Here is a 19063-nt window from a genome sequence, read left to right as displayed (position 1 = left end):
AGCCATCGAATGTCCATTGGCATGAGTACCAAAAGAACCTTCATGGATTTCATGCATCATCATGTCTGCTTCGTGTCTATCCATGCATCTGAGCAAAACCATGTCATGATTTCTTTTATACAAAACATCCACATTGATGAAGAAACTGCCAGCCAATCTCCTCAAAGTTTTCTTATCCTTATTTGATGCCCCAAGTGGGTACTCTTGGGTCTGAAGAAAATGCTTACTATCGAAATACCAAGGCTTTTCATCTGTTGATTCCTCAACGGCAAATACATGAGCATGTCTATCAAGAAGCCTGATTGTAATCCGAGGCTCTTCATTATGGAAATTCACTTTGTACATGGAGGACAATGTGGCTAATGCATCAGCCATATGATTCTCATCTCGAGGGATGTGGTGGAATTCAACTTTGTTGAAGAGCGTCAACAGCCTTCTGGCGTAATCTTTGTAAGGGATCAAACCAGGATGATGCGTTTCCCATTCTCCTTTAATCTGATTAATCACAAGCGCAGAATCTCCATAAACATCAAGAATCTTAATTCTCAGATTAATGGCTTCTTCAAGTCCCATGATGCAAGCTTCATACTCAACAATATTATTTGTACAATCAAAACATAACCTTGCAGTGAAAGGCACGTGTGAACCTTGCGGAGTGACAATAATGGCGCCAATACCATGGCCATGAACATTAGAAGCTCCATCAAAGATTAAACCCCATTTGGATCCAGGATCTGGTCCTTTTTCTGGCAATGGTTCATCCCAATCTTGAGATCTCAAATACATTATATCTTCATCTGGGAAGTTCATTCTGATAGATTGATGATCATCAATTGGTTGGTGAGCAAGGTACTCTGCCAACACACTTCCTTTCGCAGCATTTTGAGCTCGGTATTCAATATCATATTCTGATAACAACATTTGCCAGCGAGCAATCCTTCTAGTTAATGCAGGTTTTTCAAATATGTACTTAATCGGATCCATTTTGGAAATCAATAAGGTGGTGTGATTCAACATATACTGTCTCAGTCGACGAGCAGCCCACACCAAAGCACAGCAAGTTTTCTCAAGCAGCGAGTATCTTGTTTCGCACTCGGTAAACTTTTTGCTAAGGTAGTATATTGCATACTCTTTTCGACCAGACTCGTCATGCTGACCCAACACACATCCCATTGAATTCTCAAGCACTGTAAGGTACATAATCAGAGGTCTTCCCTCGGTTGGAGGGAGCAAAATGGGAGGTTCAAGCAAATATTCTTTGATGTTGTCAAAAGCTTTCTGAAAATCTTCATTCCACACACATCCCTGATTTTTCTTTAACAACTTGAAGATTGGCTCACAGGTAGCAGTCATATTGGAAATGAACCTAGAGATATAATTCAAACGTCCGAGGAAACCTCTCACTTGTTTCTCAGTTTTTTGTGCTGGCATTCCTGAATTGCTTTGACTTTATCAGGATCTACTTCAATTCCTCTCTGAATGACAATGAAACCCAATAATTTTCCAGAACGGACACCAAAAGTGCATTTGTTCAGATTCAGGCGGAGACGATACTTTCTCAAACGTTGAAACAACTTTAAAAGATCCTCCATGTGCCCTTCCTCTGACTGGGATTTGGAAATCATGTCATCCACATAAACCTCAATTTCTTTGTGCATCATATCATGGAAAAGAGTGGTCACGACCCTCTGATACGTCGCGCCGGCATTCTTTAACCCAAAAGGCATTACCTTGTAACAGAATGTTCCCCACGGCGTAATAAAGGTTGTCTTTTCCATGTCTTCAGGTGCCATCTTAATCTGGTTGTATCCTGAAAACCCATCCATAAAGGAGAAAACCTCAAACTTTGTCGTGCTATCTACCAACATATCAATGTGAGGCAGAGGAAAATCATCTTTCGGACTGGCTTTATTCAAATCTCTATAATCAACACACATGCGAACTTTTCCGTCTCTCTTCGGAACAGGCACAATATTGGCAGTCCATTGAGGGTATTCAGAAGTGACAAGGAAACCTACATCTATTTGTTTCAAGACCTCGTTCTTAATCTTTTCTGCCATATCGGGATGACTTCTTCTTAGCTTTTGCTTGACAGGAGGACATTCAGGCTTCAACGGCAAATGATGCTCCACAATATCTGTGTCCAACCCAGGCATATCTTGGTAGGACCATGCAAAAATGTCAACATACTCTTTAAGAAGCTCTACCATCCTCTTCTTAACATCTTGACCAAGCAGTGTGTAACTCGGTGAACTGACTTTTATTTTTAATATGCAACAATGTTGCGGTGAGCATGAGTCGCCACCAACTTTTATTTTGTCCAATGTTAGGAAAGGTAAAAAGTACAGAAAAAGACCTTTTTTGAAAGAAAACGGGCTCGGGGGTAAGTTATGAAAAGGGAAGGTGCAAGCACCCTTTTCATCCGTAGTTACCTACGGGCTCTTAACTTGCTTAGCGCATATTGTTTAAAAATATAGGAAACTAGTGGTTAATTAAATTAAATTTCTTGATTAATTCCTAAATTAAAAATTAATTATCAAATTATTTAATTAATTAACTAATCCTAAATCTATTAAGTTAATTAAATTTTAAATAAAAAGCTATGTTCAAAATTATCAAAACCTAATTAATTCTAATTATTTTTAATGGTGATAACTAATTAAAATTATGTAACTAACCTAATATATTTTTACTAATTAATTAAAAAAAACATGTAAAATAAGTTAGGAGGTGGAAATAAATGGAAAAATCAGAAAGGAAAAAAAAAGAAATTCAAAGCTGCCCCCAACCAGACTCGAACTGGGGTCATGGGGCTTGCGAGGGCTGCGTTTGCCATCTGTGCTGCAAGTAGTTGTTGTTAGTGATCCCTGAAACAAGAAATAAATAGTATAACAAAGGTTTAAATGGTGTTTTCAAAGCAAGAGTCAAATGTGGGCCATGGTAGTAGCGCGTGTCAGCCAATTGTAGGGAGGGAGAAATCCAATTTGTTGACTCTCCAATCAGACGCGGAGAGAGAAATTGACAACATTGAACGGCCAATGGGAGAGAGATTTTGCGCCACGCAGACGAATCCATATTTCAGCATCACTGGTCATCATCCTCTTCCTTGGAACCTGCGGAATCTGCTGCAATATTTGCCACCGAGTTACCTGCGGATTTTACTATCTCCTCCATACTTAAACCTGCAGCCATGGAAACACGAACAAAACGAAACTAGCAATAATAAATGGCACCCAGGTTACATAAACATGTACCTCCGAGTCCAAATCAACCATTAGTTTTGGTTAAAAACTCCTGCATACGGAGATCCGAAAACAAAACTCATGGAACCCTAACAATGGTGCTAGGCGTTCTAAGCATTATGGCTTAGCTTTAGTGATTCAAACCTGTTCTAAACAACATTACAAACACATTGAAAGCATCGAATCAAATCAAAACATGCTGTATAATAAAAAACGAGAATCACAATCATGAGTGAATATGAGCATGCATGCTACGAGTTTTTAAACGTTAAAGGGCTCATGTTTGGATCCATACTTACCCTAAATTTCCTCAGGTGGAGATTGGAATGGTTGCAAAACTTTGAAAGTGACTGCAATAGTGAACACAAATTTTCACTTTCTTTGAGAATTTTGCAAGTATGGGAGAGGTATTTTGGAGGCTAGGGTTTCGTGGCCTTGGAGGCTGCTACTGTTAGGTATATATAGTAGCACATATTAGGGTTGAAAAAGAATGGAAAGAATCAAATAGCTTTGATTAAAAAATTTGATTTTGAAAAACAAATGAAAACTTTCCAAACCAAGCTTCAATCTATTTTTCACAACTTTTTTAACGTGCAATTGGTCTTGGTTGGATGTATTTGGACATGTTTTATGAATGGAAACCTTTAATATGATTTGATTCTAATTTATTTTGATTTTATTTGATTTATATTGATTTTAAATGAATAAAATCAAAATAAATATAATAAAAACAAAAATAAACTTATCAAATGGTCCTTGGGCTTTTAATAAGTTTGTATTTTCGTGGATGATTGAAAAAATGTGGCCCACTACTTAAAAATACAAAATTCTTCACTTAGGTTTTCGCCTTTCTTGAAAATCGCCCACCTTGTACCAATCATATCTCCCTCATTTTTTATCACATGAAGGCGTTTTTGTACATTTTAGAAAGCTCAAAGAGTCTTCTAAAAGATACTTTTGGTTTCACCTTCATTGAACTTACCATGTTCATTTACCATCCTTCGAGAAAAAACGTCTTTTTGTTGATTTTCAAAGGGACCTGTAATGTATTAGCTTGTATCGTCCAACTGGTGCATTTCTTGACTTTAGACCCAACATCAAAGTTGTAGAAAATGAAATTTCCTTGAGAATAGGCTTTGGTTGGGCAATTTTTGATGAACCATGCGAGAGTTATGATCGGTCAAAGTTCAGTTGACTTTCCCTTTAAAACCCTAATTTAGTAACTTCTTCCTTTGATGATTTTGGACCTTTTTCCTGATGAATCATGATCAAATTTTGATCAAATGATGAATATAACATAGAAATGTTGATGTTGCCCAAAAATCGGGAATTTTGACTGTATTTTGATCATAATTGACTTATAGGTCAAAGATAGTCGACTGTTGATCATTTGGGCGTTTGAGTGAGAAATCCTGTGGATCAAGGCTTGAGATTTGTCATGAGGGTCGTTTGAGGCGTATGAGAGGCCATGGTGCCTATTTGGAGTCTCAGCCTTTGATTATCCTTGAGAAAAAATCAAACCCTGGTTCTGACCTTCATTGCTTAGGAGGAGAGTGAGCCTGTGGAGATTAACTGAGCTCAATTATCTTGAAATGTAATGGGCAAATTTTGGGGTATGACAGCTGCCCCTGTTCAATCTTCTTAAATCTGAGGATGTAGAGTGGTTTATATGCCATTCGAAATCTGAAGATGGAAGAGGATTGAACACTAGAATACCCAAAAAATTTGCGCTTGCTGGTGTAGGGAATAGCGCTATCGATGGTTTTGAATGGGCTTAAAGATGCCATTAGTCTTTTGAAAATGATGAGAGTATCAGAATGAGCCGTTTGTTGGGCTGTATCTGAGTTGTTTATGGAATGAATTGTTGACTCTATTGTTGAAGTATTAAGATTAGATCATTGACTCCATCGTCTTGACCACCTCTTGTTGCTGAGAATTGGGATTATATTGGTGACTCCAATGTCGTGACTCCATTGTCGTGATCACTTTGACTCCCTTGTCGTGACCAATTGTGGCTCCATTGCCGTAATCATTTTGACACCATTGTCATGATCAAATGTGACTCCATTGTCGGTGGCTTTGTTGCCGCGATCATTTTGACTCCATTGTCATGATTAGATATGACTCCATTGTCAGAGGCTCTATTGACGCGATCATTTTGACTCCATTGTCATGATCAAATATGACTCCATTGTCAGAAGCTCTATTGCCGCGATCATTTTGACTCCATTGTCATGATCAAATATGACTCCATTGTCAGAGGCTCTATTGCCGCGATCATTTTGACTCCATTGTCATGATCAGATATGACTCCATTGTCAGAGGCTCTATTGCCGTGATCATTTTGACTCCATTGTCATGATCAAATATGACTCCATTGTCAAAGGCTCTATTGCCGCGATCATTTTGACTCCATTGTCATGATCAAATATGACTCCATTGTCAGAGGCTCTATTGCCGCGATCATTTTGACTCCATTGTCATGATCAGATATGACTACATTGTCAGAGGCTCTATTGCCGTGATCATTTTGACTCCATTGTCATGACCAGATATAACTCCATTGTCAGAGGCTCCATTGCCATGAATGAGTGTCAGGATTAAGTCTTTGTCTTGATTGTCCCTGTACTATAAATGATATTTGACTGGGAAGTAACCTGAAAAGGTAAAGTTAGTTTCTTATGCGATGTCATGATGCATGTAATGTATTATGTATGAAGTTCTCAAAATAAATGAGAATTTTCGCATGCTATGTTTGCGTTCACCATGATACAATATATGAGGCATGGAGGTAGATGCATGATGTATGGATGTGTGTAGATGCGTATTGATAGTCCTGTATAATAGCTCTTCGTAGGGAAAATAAATCCCTATTTGTTGCTGGAGATGATGATAACATGATTGTATTGCGGATTCTTGTCTTCTGTGCATGAATATTCAGTTGGGATTTTTTTTTTATTCACGCTTGAGGCGTACATCTTTGTAGGAAAAAGATACCTTCTTTGAGGAATACTCTGTGGGGATATTTCCATACTGTTGAGTATGGGAGGACACCTGGATGATTTAGATGTTATTCTATTGTTTTTCCTGTTTCCTGTGAATATAAGAATACTTTGGCAAGCACTAGTCATATTCAAAATGCATATGTTCATTCAAAATTATCATTGGACGCTCGCACACTCAAAACAGAGAAAGTAAAAAAGTAGACTTGAAGTAATTTTGTATTGATTTGGAAAAGGGCCATAACAGGCGAATTAGTACAAGGAGACGGAATTCCTAGTAAGAGGAAATCGTCGTGCAATTTTTTTTGAAAGGAAGTACAAGGAGAAAAAAGAACAACAGCTATGTGGAAGTGATCTCATTGGTTTTCGACTCAGCTATTGCCATTATGCCTTCAAATATCTCATCCCTTGCTTGTTTGGAAAAGACGATTGCATTGATTAGTGCCTTTTGAACTTGATCTTGGTAACAGAATAAACTGGAGATTGATGAGTGATGATCCAATGGGACATAGTCGTACGCTTTAATCTCTAACTTTTGCCCAGACCGCCTTTTCAGGTTTTCAGCCTACCGGGATACCCTTTTTTGCCCAAGCCGCCCTTTCGGGTTTTCGACTCGCCGGGTGTACATTTTTTTACATATAGATCCCTAACTTTTTCCCGAACCCTTTTGGTTCGTCGGGATGCCCTTATTTTTGCCTAGGTATGTCAACCTAGCGGGTCTATTTTATGCGTAGTATTTTTTGACTATGTCCGCATTCACAGGGTGCGGGAAATCTTCGCCATCCATTGTGGTAAGCATCATGGCTCCGCCGGAAAATAATTTCTTAATTACAAATGGTCCTTCGTATGTAGGAGTCCATTTGCCCCTGGGATCACCTTGTGGAAGGATAATGCGCTTTATTACCAAGTCACCAGTCTGGTACGCCTGGTGCCTGACCTTTTTGTTAAATGCTTTGATCATACGTTTCTGATATAATTGCCCATGACATACAGCCGCGAGCCTCTTCTCATCAATCAAGTTTATCTGATCTAGTCGAGTCTGGATCCACTCGTCTTCGCCCAAGTCTGCATCTTTCATAATTCTCAGGGAAGGAATCTGAACTTCGATAGGTAAGACTGCCTCCATACCATAAACTAGTGAGAACGGGGTTGCCCCAGTTGAGGTACGTGCGGAAGTGCGATAACCATGAAGAGCAAATGGTAACATCTCATGCCAATCTTTGTATGTCACCGTCATCTTCTGTACAATCTTCTTTATATTTTTGTTGGCGGCTTCCACTGGGCCATTCATCTTTGGTCTGTATGGAGAAGAATTGTGGTGTTTGATCTTGAACTGCGTGCAGAGCTCAGTGATCATTTTGTTGTTCAGATTAGTACCATTATCTGTAATAATCCTTTCAGGGATGCCATACCGACAGATGAGATTATGCTTGATGAATCGAGCCACCACATTCTTAGTTACTGAAGCAAATGAGGCCGCTTCCACCCACTTTGTAAAATAATCAATAGCCACGAGTATAAAGCAATGCCCATTGGAAGCAGTAGGCTTGATTTCTCCGATCATATCAATGCCCCACATTGCGAAAGGCCAATGAGCAGTCAAGACGTTTAGTGGAACTGGAGGTACATGCACTTTATCAGCGTAGATCTGACACTTATGGCAAGTCCTGGAATGATGGTGACAATCAGTCTCCATGGTGGACCAGTAATAGCCTGCTCTCAAAATCTTTTTAGCCATGGAATGTCCGCTGGAATGGGTTCCAAAAATACCGTCATGCATATCTTCCATTATTTTTTCTGCTTCCTTCTTGTTCACACAACGAAGCAAGGTTGAGTCATGATTGCGTTTGTATAAGATCCCGTTATTCAGGAAGAACTTGGCAGAGAACCTTCTTAGGAACTTCCTATCATTGATGGATGCCCCTTCAGGATATTCCTGAGATTCAAGGTATCTCTTTACTTCATAGAACCACGGCTTCTCATCTTCCTCTTCTGTAACGATCTCACAACAATGTGCTGGCTCATCCAACCTCTCAATAGTGATCATGGGTGCCTCATTGTCCCACCTGACCTTGAACATAGATGACATTGTAGCCAATGCGTCTGCCAATTGATTCTCTTCTCGTGGAATATGCTCAAAAGTAATCTCTTCAAAATAAGGGATCAAAGTTAACACATGCTCCTTGTAAGGGATGAGATTAGGATGCTTCGTGTCCCATTCTCCTTTGACCTGACTGATTACCAAGGCTGAGTCCCCATATACTTCTAGAAATTTGATTCTCAAGTCGATTGCGGCTTTGAGACCCATGATGCACGCTTCATATTCGGCCATATTGTTGGTGCAATCAAAACATAGTCTAGCAGTGAATGGTGTATGTCCGCCTTCGGGAGAAATAATTACAGCACCAATACCATTGCCAAGTGCGTTCGAAGCTCCGTCAAAAACCATAGTCCATCGGGATCCTGGTTCAGGTCCTTCATCCGGACCAGGCTCTTCATAGTCGGTAACAAGCATGATATCTTCATCTGGAAATTCAAAGTTCATGGACTGATAGTCATCTACCGCTTGATGAGCCAAATGATCAGCTAGTACACTTCCTTTAATTGCCTTTTGTGTGGTATACTGGATGTCGTACTCTGTCAATATCATTTGCCATCTTGCTATTCGTCCGGAGAGAGCAGGCTTCTTGAAGACATACTTGATAGGATCCATTTTAGAGATCAATAAAGTAGTATGGTTCAACATATACTGTCTTAGTCGGCGAGCAGCCCATGCCAAAGCGCAGCAAGTTTTCTCGAGTAGTGAGTATCTTGTTTCACAGTCGGTAAACTTTTTCCTAAGGTAGTATATTGCATGCTCTTTTCGACCAGACTCGTCATGTTGCCCCAATACACACCCCATTGAGTTCTCTAACACTGTCAGGTACATTATCAGAGGTCTTCCATCAACTGGTGGCATCAGAACTGGAGGTTCTTGAAGGTATTCCTTGATTTTGTCAAAAGCTAACTGACACTCGTCATTCCATCTTACCACTTGATCTTTCCTTAACAATTTGAAGATTGGTACACAAGTAGTTGTCAGGTGGGAAATAAACCTTGCAATATAATTCAAACGTCCCAGGAAACCCCGGACTTCCTTCTCAGTACGTGGTGCAGGCATCTCTTGAATAGCTTTAACTTTGGCCGGGTCGACTTCAATACCTTTACTGCTGACGACGAACCCTAGGAGCTTACCGGATCTTGCCCCAAAAGTGCATTTGTTCGGATTCAATCTCAATTTGTACTTCTTTAACCTGTCAAAAAGTTTTTGCAAATGGACGAGGTGTTCCTCTTCAGTGTCAGATTTTGCAATCATATCATCCACATACACTTCTATTTCTTGGTGAATCATATCATGGAACAAGGCTACCATTGCACGCTGATATGTTGCCCCTGCGTTCTTCAAACCGAAAGGCATTACCTTGTAACAAAAAGTCCCCCAAGGTGTTGTGAATGTTGTCTTCTCCATGTCTTCTGGCGCCATATTGATCTGATTGTAACTAGAGAAGCCGTCCATGAAAGAAAACACTTTGCATTGTGCAGTACTGTCCACCAGTGTATCAATGTGAGGCAACGGAAAATCATCTTTTGGACTTGCTCGATTCAGATCTCTATAGTCAACACACATTCTGACTTTCCCATCTTTCTTAGGTACTGGCACAATATTAGCGATCCACGGTGGATAACTCACTACCTTTAGAAACCCAGCATTGAACTGTTTCTCAACTTCGTCTTTGATCTTTTTGGCCATATCAGGTCTACTTCTTCGTAGTTTCTGCTTCACCGGAGGGTTGTCTTCCTTGATTGGTAAGCGGTGCACCACAATATCAGTATCAAGACCAGGCATATCTTCGTAAGACCAAGCGAAAATCTCAACATAGTCTCGTAGCATCTGGATTAGTCTCTGTTTGACACTGTCTTCCAACCCAGCGCCTACTTTGACTTCTTTCTTTTCTTCGTCAGTACCAAGATTCACAACTTCAATCGGCTCTTCGTGCGGCTGTATAGTTCTTTCTTCTCGCTCTAACAGTCTGGCAAGTTCTCTAGGCACTTCACAATCTTCCCCGCCTTCATCCTCAGCTTGGTAGATCGAATTATCAAAGTCATAATTGGCAGTAGTGGAGTCGTTATCAATGGGATCCAAAGTGGATGTGAATCTGCAGTGTATTATGTGAGTGCGTGTAAGAACACATAGCTTTTTAATAATATGACAAAAAAAAGCAAAAACATAGAGCGCAATATTTGAATATGAAACGTCCAATGATTTATTTCAATGAAAATATGATTATGACATGACAAGCCCTAACAAATGGACCAACTATGCCCCGGGCAAGGCATATGGCTTTGAAGTTTATTATTTGAATTACATAACCAAAACTTGGAATAGAAAACAATAAAAACAGGAAGAATTGCAATTACTCCTGGTTGAAGGAGATAGAGATAACATCTTCGGTCTTCCAGTTGTTCAGCCCATGATCAGGTGTCGGGAAGATCCACTTGTCTAGATTGCAGTTGCTCTCCCCATCTCCCAAGGCATTGACTCCTTTGCTGACGAAATGAGACATTAATCCTCCAAGACGCGTGTGATGATTACTCTTCTGAGTTCCAGCAGTACAACCTAAACCAAGCTTGTCAGATTTATACGGGACATCAATGAGTTGGCCCTAAATAGTACAACCACCTTTTTCAACTACAGCCTTAGCATCTTTCAGAGAAGCCATGGTTGGAGGGATCCGAGTAACTTTAGGAACAGTAGGAGTGTGCTTGGCAGAAGAGACAACTTGAGGAATCAATTCAAAAGTCTGGCAAGGAGTCTCGATGAATTCGCCGTTCACTTCGATATACTTGTACTCATTCGCACAACTAACTACATACTCTTCTTCCCCATGCACAGTGACGATCTTGCCATTTGCAAGGTACTTCAGCTTCTGATGCAACGTAGATGTCACAGCACCTGCCCCATGTATCCACGGGCGCCCAAGCAAACAAGAATAGGCGGGGTGGATATCCATCACATAGAACAAGGAGTTGAAAGTTTGAGAACCCACTCTGATTGGGAGCTCAACCTCTCCATAGACTGTACTCTTCGACCCATCGAAAGCCTTCACCACCACATTACTGGGTTTTAGTATCATCCCCTCAGAATCAAGTCTATCCAGCACCATTTTAGGTAATACATTCAAGGAGGAGCCATTATCCACCAGCACATGGGACAGAGTAGTACCCTTACACTCAATGGAGATGTGCAAGGCCTTGTTATGACTCTTTCCAGCAGGAGTCAGATCAGCATCAGAAAACCCCAGGTAGTTGTTCGTTGTCAAACTTACAACACAGTTCTCAAATTGATTAACAGAAATCTCTTGTGGTACATGCGCAGCTTTTAGAAATTTCATCAGAGCCTTAGCATGAGCCTCCGAACAAGTTAACAATGATAGCATGGATATCTTGGAGGAAGTGTGCCCCAACTGTTCGATCACATCATAATCACTCTTCCGGATGACCTTCAGAATTTCATCCATTTCCTTTTGAGAGACTTCTTCAGCCGTAACTTCCCCTGGTATTTGAACTGGTTCCGGCATTGGTCCTTTTCCTCGCACATCAGCAGTTAAATCGGAAACAGGGACCTGGGTTGAGATATTGGCATCAGGAGAGATTTTCGGAGAGAAAATTCTTCCACTTCTTGTAACCTTGCTGGTCCCTACAATATTGTCAACATCGCGACTGGGAACTTTGACAGGCTCATCATTCAAGGCTTCTTGTTTCACACCATGGATGTACACATCATTACCATAGCTCCAAGGAACAGCTTTGTCAGAGGAGTACGGGATCGGACCAGGCTTGGTAATGATCAAGGGAGCGACGTTGGGCTCAGCAGTGATTCTTATGGGGCCCTTGGTAGGGATTCTCACAGGAGTCTTAGAAATTACGGACACGTCTTCAAATTTCAAGTTTTGATCTAGATCTTCACATAAGTTTTCCACATAAGGCACCTTTTCAAACATGATCGTTCGATTATCCATTAGGCATTGAATACCAGTCTTCAACATTGTACAACCATTTGACTAAGACGAGCAGTAGTAACAGTCTTCAACACAACCTGGAAATAAACCGGCTTGCAACAACTTCTTCTTGATAAGAGGGAGTGGAGTAGTCAGGCTCATCACATTAGTAACATAAGATTCTTGGTCAACAACATTGACAGCTTTGTCATGCTTCGGCATAGGAGCAGTAATAACATTGGGAGTTTCTAGAGGGTCAAACTCAATTTCTCCAGCATCTATCATGTCTTGAATCTTATTTTTCAGCGTCCAGCAACTGTTTGTGTCATGTCCTGGACTATCAGAATGGTATGCACACTTCGCATTAGGGTTGTAACCAGGAGAAGCAGTATTAGTGGTCCTCGGAGGGTCCCTCACAGTGATCAAACCCGCCTTTAACAGATATTGTAATGCTTGGGATAGTGGCATGTTTATTTTTGTAAAATTTCTTCTGGGCGCATCTTGCCTACGCTGGTATCCCTGTTGTTGATTTTGTCGAGGTGTTGGTGTAGAGATCAAGACAGCTCCAACAGATTGGCTACTATCATTTCTTTTACGACCCCTCTGGCTGTGCACAACATTAGCTTCAGTCTTTCCACTATAAGGCTTCTCCGTAACACCAGAAGAGGTAGCCACTTGAATTTTCCCACTTCGGATGCCACTTTCAACCCGCTCCCCAGTCAATATCAAGTCAGTAAAACCAGCTGATGAGCTTCCCAGCAAATAACTATAAAATGGACCAGTCAAAGTACCCATGAACATATCTACCAGCTCCCTGTCCGTTAGAGAAGGTTGGACTCTACCAGCCAAGTCTCTCCATTTTTGAGCATACTCCTTGAAACTTTCTTTCGGACCCATGGACATGCTCTGCTGTTGTGTACGAGTCGGTGCGAGATCATAATTATATTGGTATTGCTTGTAGAAAGCAACAACTAAGTCTTCCCAAGTACGGATATTGGTACCCTCCAGCTGATAGTACCATTCGAGTTGAGTTCCTGACAAACTCTCTTGGAACAAGTGGATCCACAACATCTTGTCAGCGGTGTGAGGTTGGATCTTCCTCACATATGATTTTAGGTGCAGTTTGGGACAAGAGACTCCATCATACTTTGCAAAGGTCGGAGTTTTGAACTTCGGAGGGATCACGACTCCTGAGACGAGCCCTAGTTCCTCAAAGTCTAGCCCTGGGATCTTCTGGATTTCTACAGCCCTCATTCGTTCCTCTAACTGTCTGTACTTATCCTCCGGATACTCTTCGTCATCGTAGTACTCTCCCTCTTCTTCATCTTGCTTGACAGAACCATTGCTCTTCTAATCAGTCCTGCCACTACCATTGTCATCTTGTTCAGTCTCTTCTGGGATTTCGACTTCTTTGACCTTTTTGAGAGGGCCTCGGAACCTTCTTCCCATGTTGAAAACACCCACAGGCTTCTTAGTCTTCTTCTCATTCTTAGTAAGAGTGTCTTCAGCTCTTCTTTCCCTTTAGCCAGATTCAAAATCAGGGCTTGGAACTCAGCATTCTGTACTTGCAGATCCTTAACTGATTTCTCGAGAGGATTCATTTTCTTAGCTGAAATAAACAGCGAGAATATGAGTGTCTTGTCATAGAAACCTGTTATGCAATGTTTATGAATGGTATGATTATGATTATGCAATATTTTCAAGGACCTCGAAATTTAAATTTGCTTAAACCAAACAAGAAAGAAACTCTCATTAATAATGTTAAAAACATAAAATTGTTTGCCATTTTTAGGCTTTACAAAGAAAGAAACTGGAATAACAAAATAAAAACATAAAAGAGAAGGTCTTCAAGTCTCCCATGGACGCCTTCTCTTTTCCCCAAGGAATGTGTTGATACTCTGCTCATCCTGAAGTTGCCTTGTGAGCTCTAATACTTTCTTCTCTTTGGCGCGGAATTGAGCTTCAAAGGTGTCCCTTTCTTCCTTCAATTGGATCCAAGATCTCTTCAGTTCCTCAATATCAGAGGGCATGTCAGGATGAGAAATAACCTGAGGAAAATCTTCTTCATACTCGGGCTCCACAATCACAGGTCTGACATGTGGATATGGCATGACAAAACGTTGAGCGCGAGTGCGCACCCATCTGAGGTAAGCCTCTAAAGGAATGGAGTTCTTTTGTCCCAAGCTCTTGTTGTCAATCCTATTCACCATGTCCCAAGCACGTATAAACTTCTGACGGTGGCCTTGAGGATCCTCCTCATAGTTGAACACAATGCCTTGTATAAGCATATGATGAATACCATCTCTTCGAGCATAACCGAACTGGCGTAGGGCCAATGAGGGATTATAAGTAATACCTCCCCTTATGCCAAGGAGAGGCACATTAGGGTATCGCCCGCAACGGTCGATGATAACAACATTTTCCTTGGACAGCGAACACCAACGAACATCAGAGTGAGAAAGTGACATTATTCTCCGATGCCACTTCTGGCCTTGGTCATTCCTCATTACTGATCGAGGAAGGTGCGAAATAAACCACCTAGACAGAAAAGGTATACAACACATGAGAGTCCCCCGCTTCTTCATTGTACGAGTATGAAGTGAGTGTAGAATATCTCCAAGCAAAGTAGGCACGGGATTGTGAGTCAAAAATATCTTGATGGCGTGCACGTCTACGAACTGGTCAGGATTTGGAAACAACACCAAACCATAGATGAGCAAAGCCAATATGTCTTCGAAAGCATGATAACTCATGGAATCCGAGAATGATCGTGCCTTATCAATTAAGAACTTAGCGAGGAAGCCCTCGACCCCACTCCTTGTTTCCCAATTATTCTCAATTTCAGACTTCTTCAGATGTAAAGCAGCGACAATGACTTCAGACTTCGGAATCTTCTCTAAACCAGTGAATGGTAGTTGATTTCCAATAGGGATCTGAAGCGTCTCAGAAAATTCTTCCATAGTGGGTACCAACTGATAATCGGGGAACGTGAAGCAATGATGCTCGGGGTCAAAGAATTGAAACAACACGCTCATCGTTTCTTCTTCGAAACCTGAGGTAACCAAATCGAGGATATGACCATGTCTTTCGCTGAAGCGAGAATTTCCAGGAACCTTTGATACCAAATCTTTCAGCTCGGAAGGTACTTTCACGAAGTTGATTCGGATAGTATTTCTGGTTTCCATGATCCTACAAAAGAGAACAAAGATAAATTCCTCGGTCCTTAAAATAGTTAGTGAAATGATGAAATGATATGCGCATGATGTCATGATGCCAAGTAGATAACAAACACAAACAAGTCACACAAGAACCTTAGGTTTGAGGCTTGCATGAGGTTTATTAGGTACATACCCTCCCACTGAAGTTTAGTTGGCTCAACCTATCCTATAAAAAGATCGGGTTCTAGGGAGCTCATATCATTGACCTTTCTCGAAGGCGCTTATCTCAGTTCGGCGATCGAATCACCAACCGAAAAGTTCCCGAAAGTCCAGTCCATATGAGTGTAGCTTCGAGTATCAACCAACTTCAGTCGGAACCAAAGCCAGCCTTCTCGCTACTTTCTAAAAGGCCAAAGTTTAGTTCAACTAAGGTTCTAAGGGCGAATTAGTGCTTAATGACACCACGCGGTAGCCAAGCATTTCCTCAAGTCGGATCCCAAGGAACACCAGGACAAACCAATGTGTCGCACTAACGATGGCCATCAGATCAACCACATCAGTATACGCTGTGCAGTCTCCTTGATCTCATGCCATTTTCCTAAGGTACTCAGATCCGGGTTAGGATCTTTCACACAGAACAAACCCAAGCAATTCCCTTAAAAATAAAGCATACAAACAAACAATTAAAAACATTTATAATGAACTAAGCCCTAAGGTAAACCCCTCTTAAAGACTCCCCAGCAGAGTCGCCAGTTCTGTAACTCGGTGAACTGACTTTTATTTTTAATATGCAACAATGTTGCGGTGAGCATGAGTCGCCACCGACTTTTACTTTGTCCAATGTTAGGAAAGGTAAAAAGTACAGAAAAAGACCTTTTTTGAAAGAAAACGGGCTCGGGGGGTAAGTTATGAAAAGGGAAGGTGTGTAACAGCCCGAATTTAATTAACTGACTAATTAAATTAAATAAGGATTTATTTACTTAATTTGGACGAAGTTTGATACTTAATTGGATCGTCGGTGTTATTGAGAAACATGTTCGGATTATTAAGTGAAGTTTGAATTTATTCGGTTAATCGGAGAATTAATAAAGTGGAGTATGTAGAGAAATAATATTAGAAATAATATTATTATTGGATTTTATTTATTTGAGATAAAGTCGGATTTAATTGGATTAATCGGAAAATAATATTAAGGGTAATAATATTATTTGTTGGAGCATAATTATTTATTTGACTACTCTATTTTATCAATTGGGCCTATTTGTTGGGGTTATAAGCAATTGGGAGGTGTTATTCATTTGAAGCCCAATATAATAAATAAAGATAGTAATAGAGGAAACAAGGGGTAGAGACATCATTTTATCAATTTGCTGGTTTTTGAAGAATAGAAGTGGAGGAGAGGAACAAGAAGAGGAACTAGGGTTTTGGAGGAGAAATCAAGAGGTAAGGGGGAGAATCCCAAATCATTGTGGGCTAGTATAATGGGGTAATTGGTAGATTAATATAGTTATATTTGTTCATGGTGAATCTCATAAAATATGTGTTTAATCTCTATTGGCATACTGGAATTTTGAAACCAAAATTTATACTGGAACGTGCTGTGTTCCACTCGTTTTGTTCTCTTCATTCGGTTGACTGTTGATGATTTCTTTTCTTTTCTCTTGGTCAAATAGTGACTGGGTCATGAATATGTTTGTTGCTGTGAATTGATTTGTAGCAAGTAGGTAATAATAAAAATAAAACATGAAAACCACACTTTTATTTAATAAAAGTATACGACCCTGTTTCATCCTGTCCCAATTGAAGAAACCGAAACTGGGTACCACATGCTTTTGATGAACAGGCCAATTAGTGATGCCCTTGGCCAATTAAAACTTGAAAACGTGAATCTCCTTTTCACGTGAGGATAAAACCGCTACAGTAGCTTGAATCCGCGGTAGAAAACGTAGACACCAATCTCAATGCCTCTTTCCCTGTAGCGTTTTGGATTTGTTGGAACATGTACATGAACTACATACTATCATGATAACATGGTATGCATACTTGGCCACAAATTCAATTAGGGGCAGAATTAAACACCACTTGAAATGTTTGCTTCACTGTAGCATTTAAGTTTATCATATAGAAACTTGAACCAACAATTTTTTTCTATTATTAAATGTATATATATACTTCTATTGAATGACTACATGCTTTTTATTATTAAAATGAACATGGTAATACCACTTGCTGTTAGAATAATGAATACATGGAGTACCAACACACTTTTGTTGAATGGAGAACCGCGGCTGTAGCTATTCATTGGCAGACTTGAACCGTGGGCCCTGCTACCCCTTATTAAATGAACATACCACTTAATGCTCCTAAATTGTAGCGCCTTGACTTGTAGGACAAATTATATGAACTACATACATTAGTGATATTACAGTAGAAAATTGTTTGGCCACATTTCCAAATAGAAATTAGAGCTATCATTACATGTATACCGTTGGTAGCTATTAGTCCAAATAAAAAGGTAAGCTACCTTCACAAATCATTAAATGGGAGTATATATAGTATGTACATATATGTTTTTGATTAATTTAGTAAATAAACATAATTGAATGAAAATAATTTCTATGTAAACTATTATATTCCTAATAAAGATAGAAATGGGATTGTATTTCTATTATAGTCCAAATTGAAATTTGGAAATAACTAGAAGATAAAATACTAATGTCTTGTTGGTTTAATATGAAAGTGAGTGAACCATATAAAATTGACAAAATTGTGAGTTAGCATACGATAACGTTAACTACTAGTGTTAATTGAAATGGTGGATTAGAATTGTGTGTTGATTATTGTATGTGAAAAATGCTTATGTGATGAGAATGTTGTGTACAATATTGTGAATAATTCATTGAGTGAATTATTGTGGTATGCTAAATATTAAGATGGTAGAGATGATCTTAATTGCATATGTTTGATTAACATTGTACATACATTCATATCATGGATGCCTTGAAACAAAGGTGGTTTGCTTTGAAACAAAAGCGAGGCTTAGATTCTAAAGTGAATCGGAAGCGGTAAACTATATGTTTACGTTTTGGTGGGCTTTGGTCTTGTCCGGATCGGAAGCGTGGCTTGGATTCTAGATATTGAATCGGAAAGCGGTGAAACATTGGGTTCACAATTCGGTACCACATGCATAGCGTCACATATCTTGCATTGAGTCACATTAAAATTATGCGATAATTGAGTATGTGAAGTTGATGTAGTTGTGATATGTGTACGAGTTTGATAATTGAAACGAGTGAAGTTTGAATACATACTTGATTTGATGTGTGAATATGTGAGAATTATGATTGTGCACTTAATTGAGAATATAATAGTAGAATTGAAATATTATACTAATTAAGCTTGTTGTATACTCGATAACATGTGAAAATATGTGTTGATTACTATTATCTATTCCGTTTTACGTAGTATGACTAATTACTTGAAGTGTTGATTTAACCATTATATTCTGTTATACTTTCTTCATAATGGTTCGTATTCTCACCCTTCTGTTTTAATGTTGCCCTCGTTTGGCGACATGCAGGTTCTGGAGTTTAGTAGCCGCGTGTGCCTTAGTCGGAGGTTCT

General features: G+C 39.8%; 2 protein-coding genes across 2 annotated transcripts; both read right to left on the bottom strand.

The window, feature by feature from the left end:
* Window positions 1-10947: 10947 nt before the first annotated feature.
* LOC131621952 (uncharacterized) lies at window positions 10948-12285 on the bottom strand. The gene has a single exon (XM_058893018.1). It carries the CDS (start codon window positions 12283-12285, stop codon window positions 10948-10950), a length of 1338 nt encoding a protein of 445 aa, XP_058749001.1.
* A 1259-nt stretch (window positions 12286-13544) lies between these two features.
* On the bottom strand, window positions 13545-15467 carry LOC131621951 (uncharacterized). Its single transcript, XM_058893017.1, has 3 exons — window positions 14421-15467; window positions 14180-14330; window positions 13545-13933 (listed from the first exon to the last, which is right to left on the bottom strand). Exons 1-3 carry the CDS (start codon window positions 15465-15467, stop codon window positions 13545-13547), a joined length of 1587 nt encoding a protein of 528 aa, XP_058749000.1.
* Window positions 15468-19063: the final 3596 nt, after the last annotated feature.

This window comes from Vicia villosa, unplaced genomic scaffold (assembly GCF_029867415.1).
Source record: "Vicia villosa cultivar HV-30 ecotype Madison, WI unplaced genomic scaffold, Vvil1.0 ctg.000015F_1_1_5, whole genome shotgun sequence".
Lineage (NCBI taxonomy): Eukaryota > Viridiplantae > Streptophyta > Magnoliopsida > Fabales > Fabaceae > Vicia > Vicia villosa.
Note: the sequence above shows the minus strand (reverse complement) of the source record. Positions and strands in the feature narration are given on the sequence as shown.